The sequence below is a fragment of the Vidua chalybeata genome, chromosome 2 (assembly GCF_026979565.1).
Source record: "Vidua chalybeata isolate OUT-0048 chromosome 2, bVidCha1 merged haplotype, whole genome shotgun sequence".
In the NCBI taxonomy this organism is placed as follows: Eukaryota; Metazoa; Chordata; class Aves; order Passeriformes; family Viduidae; genus Vidua; species Vidua chalybeata.
Window position 1 is genome coordinate 85,598,810 of NC_071531.1, and position 18,407 is coordinate 85,617,216.

The window sequence follows — 18,407 nt, forward strand, 5'->3', positions numbered from 1 at the left end:
ATCAGAGGAAAGAACTATTTTTAATGTAGATAATTAAGGATCACCAGCAAGGCCACAGTAGAATATTTCGCATGTACTACTACAGTTATGTTCACTGCAGCACAACGATGTTCCCATGTTAAACCACATATCTGAGCCAGAGTGGGTGAAGTGCCTCACCTGAGAGCTCACAGGCAGGTTGTGAAGCTGTACTCGGGTAGCTCACTTCCCCGCAGGCAGACATGCATTCACTCTGTAAGTCTCAGCAAGTAAGTGGTGAATTAAAATGGTGGATATATATTTTATTCTTTTTTTAATTCTAGCCTAATTAGGCCCTTCAGTCTGCATTCAGTGAAAATAGCTGCATGCTTTGTACTTCCAGCATTCTCCTACGCCTTTCTTCTGCAGAGCTTCCTGTGTGGTTTTCATGACTAAGGTACCCAAGGATCAGTATGCTCCTTTCTACTGTGAATTTTCTGAGATGATCCTCCAAAGCTTTTCTTTATGATGGTTGTAGGACTAGTATCTCCAGCTAGCCTAATTTCAGAAAAGCTTAGAAATACTAGTAATCCATATGTTACTAAGTATAAGGGCCTCTGGTTACAGAGGCAAAACTTATAGTGAGAAAAACAATGGTAATTTATTAAACTAACATACATTTAGAGGTTATATATTTATATAAGATATATCTGTATCTTTAACATATCTAAGTCTTTCAGCTCTTGCACAACTCCAGTGATCATCAGGCTTAACCAGAGTGGAAACAATTTATTTGGGAACATCCTAATTAACATTGTTTAACTTGTGTATCTGCAGGAAAAGAGTAGTTAAGATAGATGGAACAAAGAGCAGTCATGGGATTGTGGGAGATAGGAGTGTAGCTAACCTAGAAGTGATGAGTTAGCAGGTACTGAGGCACAGTTGCACAATTGCACAGGATCTTTGCTGTGTAAAGGCAGAGGTGCTGGAAGTTCTTGTGTTGATTGCTTTGTGTGGTCTTGTTTCATTCTGGTGTTTGTTGTTCTGTGGGAGGTGAATTTCTGGCAAAGTGTTATGGTAGCTGGAAGTTGTTCCTACACTGAGAAGGAAACATTCTGGTAAAACTTATTTGGTACATGGTGTAAATAATGATTTCCCATATAGATTCCCACATAAAGATAAGATTGGTGAGAGGAGTCTTTTCCCCCTCAATTTTGTATGATATCCAATGGCAGGGAGCAGTGAGAATGGGTCCTGAGGGTAACCACACCTGGTGCAGTTCCATAGGAGCTGAGCAGGGCAGGATGGTGATAGTGACAGGGTCCAACAACAGTCAAGGTGATGAGCTTGATCTTGGGAGTCCAGTTGGGAAAGAACAGCAGGAGAGGGCTTAGAAACAAGGCTATGTCATAAGTCTAATGTCACTCGAGTGAAAATTATATAAGGCTACCACCTTTGTCAGTCTGGAGTCCCTTTAGCAAAACCAGTCTCTAAATCAGGACAGCTGGGGATAGGCACAGCTGTACTGCAGCTCAGGCAAGAGGTGAAATAGAGCTGCTGGATGAATGAGCATAGACATGTGCATGGAGGTCACAGGTGAGGTTGATCAGGGCTTGTTATTACCAGTTTAGGCTTGCCAGAGCACTCAGAGCCCTGACAGGAACTGCCTGAAGGCAGTTCTTTCAGAGGTACAATCTGACCTCTTAGAGGAATGTCCTTGATTGGTAAGAGTTGTTCTTTCCTTGTTGAGGAAGATGTGTAACTTCTAGGACATTCACACAAGGATGATAAATTAAAGCCTCACAACAGAATTGTCAACAACCTAAACATCCTAAACATAAACATCTCAGATCCATTTTATCCATGAGATGACAAAATGGCTTTGGGGAGATGGTGAAGGTGAAACAAAACAGGTCCAGCATAGGGTTAACTCACAAGGATGATCAGTGAAAAATGAGAAACATCCAGCTTGAAGAAGGAAAACTATTTTTATTCACATGTGAAACCTGGTCATCAGGAAAGACCTACAAAGGCAAACCTGGGAACCCAAAATACCAATTCCAGTCAGTATTCAAAACGGTGGACTCAGTATTTGATCAGTAAAAGTTTTATGAGCACTGTAGTTTTCTGTACATCCCATCAGCTAGTAAGCCATTGTTGTGCCATGGGAGTTCACTGTCATCTGTCATCTCTCCTAGCTGACATACTTGATGAGCTGTCTTACTCTCTTAAGGAATGTTAATTTAAGTTACAACCACAGCGGTCACTCCCAGGCTGTACTTGGCTTGATGTCTGCTCTGTACAGATCTCACTTTTAAATTAGTTTTTATTCTCCACTCCAAAATGCCTTATTCCAAACATAATAGGTGACACCTTGCTTCACATCCCATGTAATTTTTATATTCTTAGATGTTGGAGTTAGAGCAACACTGCTAGCTTAGAGGAAAGTATTTCAATCAGGAAAAGACAGGAACATGCAACAGGTTTTGCAGAAATACTAGCAAGGGCAACTTTAATCCTTGCTTCTTGGCAACACAAAGTTAGCACTTGAGCTTTGTAGAAGGAGAGATAAGAATACAGGTCGATCAAAGTGTCAATCTCCTTAATACAGACCATTAGCAAATCTGGGTTTCTTCATGCAATGTTTTTTTTTTTTTTAAGTAAGGAATTAAGTTCTAAATTATATTGACATAAGCAGGATTAGCCATATTTTTTAAGAAGCAGTGGCCACATGAAGCATCAGCACCTTACAGTGTCCATTGCTAAAACTATCCTGACTTTCTTACCGATCTGTTGGTTTGCCTTTGCATTATTACTATTTCATCAGCTCAAAAAGAGCCTGAGCCCTAATTCTGGCCTTTGCAGGTCATGACTGACCTGCATGACTGCTGCTGTTGCAAGGAGTATTTAGCTCTCTTGTACTTGTACTGGAGCTGAGGCTGGCTTGTGCTCACTGAGTTTTTTTTAATTTTTGGTTTCTTCTCTTGTGTTTGGGAAGGAGGAGGATCCTAGTGCTCTCCATTACTCATTCATCCATGGCTGTTATGAGCATATTGCTGTGTTAATTTTTGTGAAAAAAAGTGAGACACTAATCTGACCTCATTGCAAATTTACTAGAAAATTAATAACATCAAGGCCATTTACTGAGGAAAAAAAAATCAAAAATTAGACAGAAAGTGGTTTCAAATAGGGACCAGAAGAGTCTGCAGAAGACAATTCAATAAAAATTGTGCTTCCTTTATATTTCTGTTTCTGAATATATTTATATTCTGGAAAATAATACTTATCCTTTTTTCTCCAGCCAAATATTGTGTTGAATTTGGGGAGGATTCCTACTTTTCCTTTCTTGAGCAAACACACAGATTGAAGAAACAGTAGATATAATAAGAAAACTTATATTTATTATTATAAGAACTAATAGCAAAGTAATATTAAATTATGATTATGTTATTTAAAAATAAGTGGGGCAAGCAGCTTTTACTGATCTTGTCAGAGTCCAGAGGAGCTGGATAATGCAAATGGGTAAAATGGGCAAAATGACAAATTAAAATTGCATTGACAGGGTGGCCAAGTAAACTCTTTGCTTTGGGATGGATGCTCTTAGTGGAATATGATGAAGTCTTGCTGCTACTGCTTCTGGCCTCTATTTGTACTGATCCTGATAACAAAAATCCTGAACCCAGTCTGATTAGGTCTGATGCAATTGTTAAGCTTACTAGGAGCTGTAGTATGTGTCGTCTCACAGGTTGGCATGTCCTTGCAACTAAAAAGGTAAAAAGCTATTTCAGAGTGTGATTTGGAAACATGACTAATATTTATCTGACAGATCTTTTTGCATCAGTCCTTTTGTTTTATCTCTTTTCTCAACATTTTGAGTGACATGAGGGTGTCACACTTGGCTTTGAAGAACATGATTTTTATGCACTTTTTTTCTATGCAGTGGCATTTCTGGGAGGGGTGTGCCTTGAAAAATCATAGCAGAGGGCAAGGAAAGAAAACAACAGATGGTTTAATTCCCAGTGTAAGTCTGTGAGTCTCCTTTAGACAGTATTCTCTTTCTTTGTGTTAGTTGCATTGTATTATCTGATTAGCAGTCTCTTTTAATCAAATATTTCTGTTATTCTTTTTATTCAAATAAACAATAAAATAATCATAGAAATATGGCAAACAAGATTCAACTAAGCAGGAATTAAAAGAGTGCTGTGCCAGCTCTCATGACATAATCTACTGCAGAGACACCTGAATAATAAAAAATTGTCTTACATGCCATGTCAAAACTTAGATTGACTTTGGGAAGTTGTCAATATATTTTATAAAATACCAGTATTGTCTTGTTGTCATTGACTTAGATTTATGAGTTTCTGAGAATTCAAAGAGGGTTAAAATCGATATAATGAAATACTGGAGGAAAACGATTTAACTGTTTAATAAAGTCTGCCCTGGATTTCATGCACTATATGGATATATTGCAATTAATAAATCCAGAATAGCAGCCATATGCATCTTCAGATGAATCTATAGGGCATTTCATGCCCAGTGGGTGTTTTCTAGGAGAAAAAATGTAAGACAGTGAAATGTTTTCCTTTAACAGCCTTATGTGAAAACCTGCAGAGACAGAGAAGAAAACATCCCAGCTGTGGACTTGAAATGAAATGACCCTGTCCTGAGGTCTGCATGGAGCCTACATGCCACAAGTTGAACTCTGCCTCCTGCCTCATCCCACTGACTCATGGCCCTTGCCACAGCCACTACCAACATTCTGCCCACTGTGACCCAGCCACCTCAGCACTGGGGGAGCCAGGGCTGATGGAAGGCCCAGAAAAATACAAAATTTCTTTAAAAAAACAGCTACATTAAAACTCCACAGTTAAAGCACTCAAAAATTCCCAAGATCAGGTTTTCTCTGCCGAGCCTGGCTTATTCTATCTGATCTTCACTAAGATCTCAGTCTCTAACATTCAGATGTCTCTTTTTCTATTTGAAAAAAATCATTATATAATTTTTGTATGACCAATGCATTGTTCACAGTCTAATAAGTTTGCTTTGCAGTCCTTTTGCTTCCTTTAAAAGTGTTTGCTGATTAGTAAAAGATGTAATTGTTTTTATTTTTAAATAGCCAAGCTTTCTAGATCAGCTGCAAAGAATTCTTAACTTTAGACTGTATTAATTCAGAGCTTAGCACTCTGTGACAGTGCATTACAAGGAAGGCAGCATTGAGCAGTCTACTTCAACCACAGGGCTGCCAAGTTTTTCCTTTTTTTTCATAATTTTTTATTTTTAATGTTATTGAGTATCCTGAAATAAGATGGAATTTCTAATAGGTTTCATATATGTTCTTGTTTATTCTTACTTCTGTTGAGGAAAAACAGTCAAGAAAATGAATCAGTCCTGGTGTATAAAGCGCAGACCAAACTCTTTCTGAAAGCAAGAAATACTGTTTGTGAATTAGCAGCTGAAAAATCTGTAAATTATGTCTGCCATAGAGTTCCTTGCTTTTGTAGTGGCAACTATGGTATTCTCAGAATGGATGAGTATATTATAAATATACTCATATTTATATATATTTATATATTTATATCAAAATATATTGCACTGCAATATATTTTATTCAAATAGGTACAGTGGCAACATTTTACATGTGAAGTGCAGAAGCTACAGGTGCCTGGAGGAATGTCAGTCAAGTTGACAAAAATACTCTAGACACAGGATCCTTTTTAAAAGCAAGTTCCTTGCTTTCAGTATTGATGGTCTTAAAATGCTTTCATCCACTTCAACTGATCCTTTTTTCCAGATAGCAATTATGACTGATGTCTTTTTAGCAAAGACTGCGGATATGTCTGTTGTTGCTATGAAAATGCAAGTGAACTAGGGCACTGCTGCAGTACCCTGCAATGTGAGTCTTCATTTTGTAAATGTTTTAGATTCCAGAGGATTTACTTCTGTTTCTCCTCATATCTACCATGATAGTAAGATGAAATAGTTATACTGGCATTAGTTTGGTCAGGCCATCATTTTGTTTGGCAGATTGGGTCACCTTTAGGGGAATTAAGAGTTTGTGAGCTTCAAACTCGTTTGGGGTTTTGACACAGTTCTCATTGTGAGCACCACAATATTGACGCACATGGGCCAATAACTGTAGCAATGACACAAAGTAGCTGGAAAACACATTCTCCTCAACCAGCCAGGTGAAATATCAGTCTTTGGTCCTGAATTGAAAAAATGCGCTGCAGGATTCAAGAAGGCAAAATCCAGTATCACAAGAAACTGTTTTCCGTCAGTAACTCTTAGTACTTTGAGACAGCTTTTCCAAATATCTGAGCTTTTCACTGTGGTTGCCTGTACATCCATCTTCTCTTAATCTCACTTTTTTCATTTAAGTCTTCTGCTGACACAAATTCCTGGGAGTCCTCTGAGGCTAAATGACAACAGTCATTTCTGACACCTATGGGGGGCTCAAAGGGTTTGAGGTAACGACTGATTTCAGTGGAATGTGCGAGATTGAATTAACAGCTCTTCTTGCTATTCAGCTATTGATTGACAGGGCCCTGTTCTTGCTTGCCTGACAGTATATTAGAGCCCAGTTCTCATTAATGGCTGATTTTTACTTTTTTCTGCTTGCTGTAGTGTTTTGCTGGTTATCATCTGACTACTGTGCCTGGGAACAGTTTGATGACAGCAATGGAAACGTGTCTGGGCTGGCAGATGGCCCAGGCATTGCTGCTGTCTGTATGGCTGTGCTGGACAGGCTGGAACTCCAGTGGGAACTTGAATTGAAGGGACTGTGACCTGTGGATGAATCCATTCAAGAGCAGGACACCCTGAAACACCTGTGGCCATGGCCAAGTCCCCAGCAGAACATATCTCAAAGCGTCTATGGCAGTGATTATGGAAGGGATTGCAGCCCATGCTGAAGCAGGTACACTTTGAAGCATCTGTGGCTGTGGATGATGCACATCAGTTTGGGAATGCATGGTTTATATAATCTGATACCTGAAATTAAATTTGAAGTAATTACAAGGATGGTACTTTCTCTTGTGCTTTATAGATATAGCCTAAAAATGAAGTGCCAACAGGGTATAATGTAACTCTCACAGTTTGTACCTTTCTGATAGCACAGATTACGAGGTAATGTTTCTTCTTCAACTTTTTAAATTACTGCTTGAATAAAAAATGCATTTAGGCACTTAAAGTTTGGTTTATAAAACTTCTGGTTACTTTTATGCTGGTTCTTTGCATTATTTGCTTGGTAAAATAAAACTTTGATCTCATGCATGATAAATGGGATCAAAGATGTGAAAAAAATGTGGTATTCTCAGAATGGGCGAGTAGATTGCACTGCAATATATTTTATTCAAATAGATATAGTGCCAACATTTTACATGCAAAGCGCAGAGGCTACAGGTGCCTGGAGGAATGTCAGTTAAGTTGACAAAAATACTCTGGTTACAGGATCCTTTTAAAACAATGTGTTTGATCTGATCAGGCACTTCCAGGGTATTCACACTGAAGTTCTTGCTAGGTGATTTTTTACATTGTAGATAAACTAGTGCTGAAGTACTACTTCTAGCATATAATTAATTTGTGGGAAAGGGGTGAATATTATTTTTTACTGCTTCCTCTTCTGTAATAACAAGGAGGCCAAACAAACAGAGCTGAGGGCCAATCATTTTAGATACCATATAAGCATGATGAAAGCACAGGTAGCAACTGAAAGATTTACAACAGAAATTAGAGCTAAGAGATAGCAGGTTAATAAAAATTTCAGGATGACAGCGTGCAAAGGTTAGGATTAGTGCTTTAAGTGATAGGTATGCTGGATTCCTGAGCACATTTTTGTTGAAACCCAGTGTTAAACCAGAATGTGAAGATGGGCAGTGTAATGGGGGTGGAATTTGTGTGGGCTTTTCTAAAGGTTGTATGAGAGAACATGGAGAAATGATTGAGCTGACCTGGCAAGCAGCTTAGATCTGCACAGCTGGCAGACGCTTCCAAATAGGTGGTCTCATTCCTGGTTTTACCTACAGGGAATGTGTACAGAGCATCCCACATCCACATTTCTGCACTGTAGACATCATCTTGTGGGAGCAAATAGGTCAGTGGAAAGTACTGACCATTAATTATCCATTCTCTTTTGATGATGATTTACAATGTGTATGAACTCTGAGCTGTTGTAACTATGGTAGTAGCCTGATTGTGATATGATACAAACACTCTGCTTTATAGCCACAGCAAACATGAATAAGAGAAGTGATTTCTTCCTTGATCATATTTCTTATTATAATATAGTATTCTATTCACTGTCAAAATTATATCTTTTTGAATCAGGACTGAATGATCCTGGAAAATGGTTTGGAAAATTATCTTGAGGGGAACTCTTAGTGGTTTAGTTTTATTTGCAAAGTTAAGGCACACTTAAAAGAATATTGTTCCAATATTAGAGTAGTGTCAGCATTTTGACTTCTGCTCAAATTATTACCTAACTTTTTGCTCCCAGGAGGCAAAAGCTTTAATATTTTTATGCAAAGAATCAATCCTCATTCCTATTTCTGGCAATGAATGTATGAATGAAGAAAATAACATAACCAGAGAGAAACAGTTAAATTCAACTCATTATGATTCTTTCCCACCTCTTCTACTGCTCTTTCTATCTGTATTTGGAACCTGTAGAAAATATTACAAGAATTTTGAGGCAAAAATGTCTCTGCTAAGCCAAATCACCAACAGCAGCACCATTATTATATACTTTTCTATTTCAAAACAATGTCAGTTCATACTGCATATTCCCCCAAATATTCAAAAATAGAGCAGCATTGGGAGCATTAAAGTAACACTAGGAAATCTCTTAATGTATTTTGTAATATTTTTCCCTTTCATCCTTAGCTGCTGTGAGTTGTTGTAAACATCTTGAGAAAGAAAGGCTCTGTTAGTCATAAATACTATGATTATAATGGGAGTGATTCCCTTTAAGGAAATATGAGACTGTACTGATTCAGGCTTTTCCTGATCCTCTGTCCAGTCACAAATGACAAGAACATTGTTTTTGATCTTTTACAAATCTCATTTTTGTAAAAATTCTTTTTTTTTTTGGGATACCATTCATTTCAGAGCACTGGTTGAACTTGGAGTGAATTAATTGTCTAAAGTAGTATGCAATCAGGAGCACTACCATGATGCTGTCCTGTAATTGAAAATAAAAGATATTTAACATTAGAGATTGAGTTTTACATTCAGGATTTTTGCACCAACAGCAGTTAATGGAAAGGCCTTCTCATGCTCTTGGCATTCCTGTCAGTATGCTTACTCATACTATGTTCTGTAACTCATGCCTGAACTGTGTTCATTGGTGTAGAACGCAAACTGCTTTTTTGGCACCACCTTACTTTGCTCCTAGATATCTCTGCTTTGAGGCAAGAATTCATCTAGAGAAAGCCCACAGTAGTACCACAGATTCCTTTCAGCCTCATTGTGGCCTTTGGAACAGGATGGTGTGCCTTGGTGGTGGGACAGTGATTCTGAAAAGAACTTGAAATCTTGGTAGATAAGTAGATCCAGGTGATCTTCTAATGCGAGGCAGTCACTAAAATGTTAGATGCACTCCTTAAACAGCCTTTGTAGACAAGATGCTTCCTTTTCCCTACAGTAAGTCTTGCAATTTCAGCACAACTGGGGAAATTTAGATGAATCCTTCCTTGTTATTCAGGAAAAGAGTGAGGCACCATTTACTACCATACCCTCATGCTTAGTAGCTGTTAGCCTACATAAATAGATCTAAATATTTTAAAGGACATTTATGGATTTGGGTCACCACAGTCATTGAATAGACTGTGTTAATGAATTCCATAACTGAATTGCTTGCTATGTAAAAATGTACATCCCTCTTTATGTAAAATATTCCAGAACATTTACTTGGGATTGTGTTGCTTTTTGAGTTGCAAGAAATACTGACTCTCTCACCACCCAAAGTACAGCAGCTCTGTCAGAACATTTCATGCAGCCAAGTAGAGGACCTCTAATGTTTTCTATTTCCCTGATGTGGATAGATTTCCGTATTTTTCTGTATATCTGAGCAGCCTACTGCTTCTCTCTTTGATTCCTGTTTGATTGTCTGTTAACTTTGTTTTTAGGGCTGATAAAAACCTGTAATAATTTTCACCCCTTAATAATTTTCCTCAGCCTTCTCCAGCTAACAGTGATTACCTGTAGCTCTCTGGCTTGTGGTGGTTCCTGCTGTAAAAATAGGCAAAACAGATAACATTTTCTCTAGTCCTTTGCTAAGATTTTTACTCTAATAAATGTATCCGAAATAATTCCATTGATGTCAATGGAGCAACTTCATACTGGCATTGCTGGAAAAGGTATCTTCAAATGCTTAAATTTGACAATTAAAGATTTGGGATTAAATTTGCAGTTTACACTGTGAAGAAAAATTCAAGAGGACATCACTGGGGCAGGGCATACTTACGCTTTTGCATCTCATTGGGTCTTTCCCATCGGATATCTGTGGACTTTTTATGTGTGACAGCTTTCACAAGCATTGCTAAGGCTGCTTATGTCATTGATTTTATTTTTCTGAGATCTTATACCCTTGTTAATACCAGGTATAGCAGGTACTGCTTTTGCCCTCTCACAATATCAGTCTGTGTTGATGGAGTGGGCTCAGGGTACCTAAGTGACTGGGTAAGTGGCCAGAATAGCTTTTCTAGATAGTGCAGGAGTAGAGCTTATCCTTTAAATGTGCACGGTCAAAGGACCCATGCAAAATGTTAACGCGTTTGAGAATTCATTTGCTGTTTGTTGTACTATCTGGAACAGCAAGGATGCATTTAAAGATCATTTTATTTAAAAGAACAGTAGGAAAAGCAGGCAAAAAAGTCAAATACCCAACCCACCAAAATATGCTGTGGTGAGCCTTTTTTTCCTTTGGTATGGAAAAGGAGGGATGAGTTGCCATTTGAGTAACATAAGGTGCCTAGATGTGTGTTAGAGAGAGCATGTAAAAACTGACACAGGATGCAGTGGGATAAAGGGAAGAAGGAAGTTTGCTAAATCTGCTGTGGTCCCCCATTTCCCCCAGCGATGGCATGTGTGGTAGTACCTGCCCAGCTGTGTGCTTGCAGGCAAGACCCACTTTACAACAGGGTGCAAAGCCAGTGCAGTTTGCTGAGCTGTGCCACTAGGCGGAGGCAAATACTGCACAGTTCACATCTGCTTAGCGGGGTTAGGTGTGCCGATGGCAGCGCTTTTCCCCGAAGGAGAGGTCCCCTATGGGAATGGAAAGGCAATAGGAGCTCAACAAGAAGTAAAATGCTGCTGGCAGCCTCATCAGAGGCTGTCTCTGAGGACAAAATTCCTGGCTTCTATTTTATTTCACTTGCTGTGGTGATGCTAACTTGGTGCTGCTGCCTCTCTTGAGATGGGTCCTTCAAGACACAAAGGTGCCTCACTGCCACCTGTGCTGGCCCTACTGCTGGCCAGTCACCTCGTGGTCACAGGAAGCTGTCTCCCAGCTGTGTCCCATTGCCAGGACAGTATTCCTAGGAATACACTTCATAAGGGTGTTAATTGTACACTAGAAAACAAACCTGCTACTTTCAGTCAAGTATTTGTTCTCCTGGCTTCATTTGGTAGCGTGCCTTCTCCAGCACTGTACATGAATTGTTCTGTGTGGCCTTAGGAGTGGGTTTTTTTTCTGCACAGTCTTTGATAAAGCCTGTCTTCTTTGGCTGTTTTCTCTTTTTGAAGCTTGAGCAAGTGACTTGAGCTTGATAAAGAGCATGGTGTGTCTCTGTTTTGTGCTTTGTTCCCCGTGGGGACTTTGGCCAAGGGAACAGGGGGTTCTTTCTGTCAACACTGCATCTTTCCAGGACCCTCAAGATCAACCCAAGTGGATTGAGCATCCACACAGTCTATAGAGCCCTTCTTCATAGCCTTTAATACAGATTGTATCTGACCCTCCATGCTGTGGCTTCAAGATTTTTCTCACACTCGAAGACACCTGTGCCATCAGAATAATGTCCACACTTAGCACCAGCTACTTCATCTTTGAGCTTTGTGTGGAAGAAATGGCTGGTAAGTGATGGGAGCATTTTCAAACTAACCTTGATATTGCAGTGATGCTTTGGGTGATGCTGAGCAGCCTTTACATTCAGTGAGGACCATTCAGCTTCTCACAGCATCCCAGCAATGGGAAGGCTGGGATGTATAAGAAGCTGGAAGGGGACACAGCTGGGACCCAAACTGGCCAGAGAGATATTGCATACCACAGGATGTCATATTTGGTGTATAAACTAGCGGGAAAGCTGGCCAGAGGTTTCTGCTTGGGCACTGCCTGGGCATTGGTCTGTGGGTGGTGAGCAACTGCATTGTGCATCATTTGCTCTGTATATTCCTATTTCTCTTCTTCTTCTTCTTCTTCTTCTTCTTCTTCTTCTTCTTCTTCTTCTTCTTCTTCTTCTTCTTCTTCTTCTTCTTCGCCTTCTTCATTTTTGTCTTCTTCGTTTTCGTCTTCTTCCTCTTCTTCTTCTTCTTTCTCCTCTTTTTCCTTTTCTTCCTTCTTTTTTCTTCTACTTTCTTTTACTTTCTTATTTTTGAGGTTGTTGTTTATTATTATTTCTCCTTCTTTTTCTGTCTTATTGAATTGCGTTTGTCTCTACCCATATATTTTACCTTTTTTTTCTGCATTTCTCTCCCCATCCCACTGATGGGAGTGGAGTGAGTGTGGTGTTTGGTTACCTGTCGGGTTAAAGAGTGTCAGTCCTTTTTGGACCACACAACACGAGGCAGGAAGGGTTGAGATAACAACATATCTGACCAGAGCATGTTAAACCAAATCTTTTGTAAGCATCCACTGTATTAGTTTAATAGTCACTGGTCACAATGTTGATTTATTTGCTCTCAGAGTCGTTGTGTGTTCTCCGAGTTGCGTTGTGTAAGCACCACGTTCCCTGATCTCTGTGCGCAGGGAGCCATCTGTTGGAAACTATTAATAAATACACCTTCTACCTTCCGAGTTCTGAAGATTTTGAAAATCCTTGGGAGAATCCCTGAGGGTTTTTTCTTGTTTCTTTCTTTTTTTCCATATTTTCTTTTTTTTAAAATACATTTAAAAATACCCAAGGGAGTTTGTCTATCAGAGAGGACAATGGGAATCGCAGTCCACTGCTTCTCAAACCTACTTCTCTGGAAAGCCAGGGAGGACGTGATGATGAAAAGCTTTTCCCTTTGGGAAAACGTCCCAGCCCATACTGAAGGAAGCACTGTGGAGACCTCCTCTATGTGTGAGCCATATGGGAAGCACTCCTGATTCTGAGGAGTCAATAGTGTGAAGTGGCAGGACATGCATGGGAATTGAAAGCAAGCCACTGACGTAAGAACAAACCCTGTTCCGTTCTTACATCAGTTGGGCTCTTTAGGTGCCTATAAACCTGTTCACAAAGATACTTGTCTGTCTGTCTATCATGCATGTAGGAGTAACTTAATGCCTCAGTGAAATGCCAGAAGAAAAAAGAAAACCTAAGAAAACAGAGCATACTTATTTTTATTATTCTTTTTATTAGGTGAAATTGTGTAAAGTGCAAATAAATCATTATAAAAATTCAGGGAGAGAAAATGCAGCCCAGGAATTTACCACGTTAATTAGCTGGCGGATTAAAATTGTTTTGGAACACCAGAACAATGAGATGTGAATTCTTGGGTCTTCATTAAGCACTTTCTTCAAGAGTTTGATGGCTTTTTCCCTGTGGAAAAGGAGCACAAAGACAGAGACCCTACTTAAAATTGACAATGCAGACAACTGTGTTTTATTCCTTGTGTTCCTCTAGCATGCCCCGACTTGGGTGGTGCCTAAGAAAAAGCAAACCTGACAAATTGTGTCCTGTGGGGTCAATTCTAGTTATGTTCCCCTGTTGCTGAGGGGTTTCTGCCTGTACTGGACTTGGTGAGTGGCACAGGACGTGTCCTTTCCTGCCAGGAACACCACTCACTGAAAGAGCTCATTTGCAGAGCAAGGGCCACAGGATTTGCTTGGCAGAATGCAGGTGTGTGGGAGGACAGAGCAGCAAGCCATGCACTGCTGCTTTGTCTCCTCTTGGTTGCAGTGGGAACAGGCTACAGAGGAAACATTGTGAGTGGACAGAGTATGCAGGAGTTGGTTTTTCCCAAGTTTGTTTGCTTTCTTTCTTTTTGGTAACATGATGAGGCCCTTGCAATCAGGGAGAGTGAAAGCTGTACCCCAGCACGTTTTGTCTTGAAAATCAAGTTTAATCATGAGTTTACCGTATAACTTCTGAATTCCTCTCCTGTCATCGGCCGGAAGTCTGAAGGTTCGTGGGTCATAATACGAGTAGAAAGGGTACATCAGAGCTCCACGGACATTGGAATGAGCAAGTCCCAAAGAATGGCCAAATTCATGAGCAGCAACAAGGAACAAATTGGTGCCTGCAATGTAGAAGCCCATAAATGGATGTTAAAGGTATGAAATACAATTGATTTTCAGTTGATTTAGTAAGATTGGTACAAATTACGTTTTGAAATCCAGTTGGTTGAAAGTGCAGGAGAATTTGTATATTTCAATCCATCTTGGAATGAAACTCCAGGCTTTTGATCCATTATCGTTGAAGTTTCATATATAATGGTAAGATTTTATTAAAAAACTACTGATTCCTTGCCTATGCATCTAGAGACCCTGAGTCTCTTTTGGACTCTGCTTTTTGTCAACCTCATTCCTCGAAGCAAGTCAATTTACCTTTGCGCAATTTATGTAGGCAACAAGGGCTCAGAGTCCTTGTTTAGTCTGCAAAAAGTGCTTTAAATGATGGACAGAACAGGCATTACGTAGGTGCTCATAGTAATGAAGCCCTAGTACTTAAATGGTAGTTGACAAGAAATGTTAGTACTGAAGTAATACTGAAGGATGAAATTGAAAGCACTTCCTGTGGCTGTATTCTTGCAACATGTACAATATTTGCCTTTCCCTTTCGTCTGCACCTGTGAGCTTTACCTCGATTGAAATCTGACCATTTTTCATCATCATCAAAGTGAGCATCTCCTCCAATCCCTTCTCCAGGTGCAAACGCATGGGCCAGCGTGCCACCTCTTCCATCAAAAGGAGCTCCGTCACCATGCTCTGCATTTGAAATAAATCAGTGTCATCAATGAGATCCGTTGTCATATTGAACTTCAGCAAATAGAAAAGCATGCTGTTGGTTTGTGCTAGTTTTGCTGGCTGCCAATCCTTAAAAAAATCTTCCAATGGCAGCAAGGCTCTGAAAATGAGAAGTGAGGCTTAGGGAAACACCCTCCAAATTCATGACTTAATTCAAGTCTTGTATTTGATAGTTCAGTCGGCTGCATGTTTCAGGAAGAGCTGAATATATTTTCCCTGAGCTTTTGTCAGAAGTGTGGTCCTGAGGCACCAATCAGAGATTATTTCAGAATAAATCCTTAATGCTCGACCCCACTGTTGTTAATGTGTGAATGCATTTGATGTTGAAAATATATTGCTGGGCAATATTAGTTGTAGACCTTCTCACTTGCACTGATTTTAGTGTGGATGGTGATTTGGGATAGATAACCTTGTTTCTGAAGAGATAAGTTCATTTATTCCCAGCCTTGAGGTATAGTCTATTATCTACTTCTGTCACAGTGCAGGTGGAATATTACTGTTTCCTACTTTGAGAGCAAGAGCTGGATCAGAGTTGAACCAACTTTGAAAATTTCCCTCTCCCTCGTAGTGAGTCTCTGACTTTACTGAGGAGCAGTAGGGAAATCAGATGCCATCCTGTGTCCTTTCCCCCAGACCATGTGGATGGCCCTTGGGGCACAACTAACACAGGCAGAAGAGACCTAATCTTAGTGTGTGACATGGGGTTAAAACCTATTCCAGCTTGCAGCATAATTTCTGCCTTTGACTGGGACATTAGGTCACCGCTTTATGGCACCATAATGTTCTTCCCATCAGTGACACACAGGCTTTGGACATTTTGGTGCTCATCTGCTTGCAAGCCAGGTGTCTGATCTTCACTAACAGTCAGTGGAGCACTAGCAATTATTGTCAATGGATCTAGAGAACAAGTCAGTAGACATTTAGTTGATCTAAGCTGTCAGTTTACATGCCAGGCACAAGTTCAAGGTAGGGCTACATCCATAGACTACTCCAGATCACAGATGGACTTCTGAAGTGACTTCTGCTCTGCCCCACTTACCACGCTTTGGCTGCTGCACCTTGGTGCAATCTTGGGATGCAACATTCGATTCCTTCTAGAAGCAAATCAACCAGAAGACACTTTCTATGGCCAACCATAATGCACCCCAGTCTGGGAACCAGGCTAGGTCTAGGCCTAGGTAAACGTGCCTTAACCTGCTTGAATCCAGCCTGTGGAGGCTGGGTCTTCAGAACCTGCTGATTTGCTCTACAGAGCTCTTCCCAGTAGTTTGCCCATTTTATCAAGGCAAAAAGAGCCTTGAACATCTAAATTCAAGTGTCTCATACTGGAGCTGAATTCTCCCTTCATTCACAGCTGTGACTCTGAAAGGATTTTTCTAACTCTTTTATACAAGTAAAACTGAATCATAACATAGAAATTTGGTGACAAGATATAAAGAAGATAAAATTTATGCAGACTTTGATTTAATTCCAAACTCTTTGTTCTTTCTGAAAGCTATGGCAATAAAAAAGAATGCTTTGAGTAAAATATGGACCATTGTATTTTAAAAAGGACAGGTATTCTCACCACGACGTGCAAATCTAATCTCAATGTCTGCATGGCCCGCGTAGACTCTTCGGAATCGCAGTGGAGTCACATTACTCCATACCATCAATGCCCTTTTAATTGCATCATCCACTTTCCTTCTGTGTAGATCAGGTGTATAATTGAGAATCCTGTCAGCAAAGAAGACCAGGTTAATTTCATTTGATCAGTGAAGGAAACCCACCTACTTATATACAAAGCAATCCTCTTCCCCAGAAAACCTGAAACATCACTTACTTGTAAGTTAAATGTGTCTTTTTCCATCTTGGAGTTCCAGGGAATGTTTGATATTCTGCTACATCAGGCATACCACATCTGGGCATTTTCATTATTCCTTCTGTTTCTGTGTCTAATTTTCCAGTTACAGTCAGGTGGAAAAACTTCTGCATTTCTTTAATCCTTTCTTCTATACTTAGGTTTTGTGTTTTTGCCAGAATTGGAAAGAATTTATCAAGATATCCCTGGAAGAAGAGAGGGAAAATAAAGATTAATACATATATCTGTGATGTTTTGGTAATTGCATTTTACATTTGTTTGAGTGGTCTCATCATCCTGTATCGTCCATGTCTAGTTTTAGTTGTAACTTTCCATTTCAATTTACCAAATTCTGCTCTTCCAGTAGTAGAGATCAGCATATATAAAAAGAATTGTAACAGCAATGAAACATTGTATGTAAGAAATCCTTTCAAAGGATTACCACAGTTTACTGAGCATGCAAATCTAGTGTCTTCTAAGACAGTACACATAAAATTTCTGACATATTTTTAAAATTACATGCTCCCCTTTATTTACCAGTTGGAACTTGGTCTCTTTTTTAAGTTAGTCTTTTTAAGTTAGTCTTAAAAAAGACTAAGCAAAGCTAGTCAGCAAGTTTAAAGTGTTTTATATCACGTCTGCAAAAACTGTTGTTGTAATGTAAGACAAGGATAATATGAACAGGTAGGAAAGGAATGTACAAACTGAAGCAAAAATCAGATTTTTAATAATGTAGTTGTGTTTCTCCCCATGTAACATACCTTTACTTTTTCAAGGTCTATGCTGCTCCATGATTCTGGTTTCGGCTGCACTGGAAAAGCAGGAGTGTCAGGTAGGAAGATGACAGCACAAAGCAGGAGGTAGTGCATGGTGCCCATCTTGATGAGGAGCCTTGCTGAAGCAGGAAGAGTTTAACTTTCTGTCTCCCAAGACCAGAGCTAAAACCCTTATATACATCCAGATAGCTCCAACCAGCAATTGTACATGTGACTCATTTTCTAAATTCTATTTATGAATTTGTGTCACCAGTTCCCTTGAATATGCTCTCAACAAATTTCGCAAGTGAATTGCTTGCTATGTAAAAATACATCCTTTTTCTTTGAAAAGCATCCACAATGTTTAACTGGGATTGTGTTGCTTTTTGAGTTGCAAGAAATACTGACTCTCTCACCGCCCAAAGTACAGCAGCTCTGTCAGAACATTTCATGCAGCCAAGTAGAGGACCTCTAATGTTTTCTGTTTCCCTGTTGTGGATAGATTTCCGTATTTTTCTATATATCTGAGCAGCCTACTGCTTCTCTCTTTGATTCCTGTTTGATTGTCTGTTAACTTTGTTTTTAGGGCTGATAAAAACCTGTAATAATTTTCACCCCTTAATAATTTTCCTCAGCCTTCTCCAGCTAACAGTGATTACTTGTAGCTCTCTGGCTTGTGGTGGTTCCTGCT

At 39.6% G+C, this 18,407-nt stretch overlaps 1 protein-coding gene across 1 annotated transcript; it reads right to left on the bottom strand.

The window, feature by feature from the left end:
* Positions 1-13,489: 13,489 nt before the first annotated feature.
* LOC128783967 (matrilysin-like) lies at positions 13,490-17,854 on the bottom strand. Its single transcript, XM_053935173.1, has 6 exons — positions 17,723-17,854; positions 16,944-17,167; positions 16,689-16,837; positions 14,957-15,082; positions 14,233-14,394; positions 13,490-13,694 (listed from the first exon to the last, which is right to left on the bottom strand). The coding sequence occupies exons 1-6, from the start codon at positions 17,837-17,839 to the stop codon at positions 13,672-13,674; spliced, it is 801 nt and encodes a 266-aa protein (XP_053791148.1). The 5' UTR covers positions 17,840-17,854; the 3' UTR covers positions 13,490-13,671.
* Positions 17,855-18,407: the final 553 nt, after the last annotated feature.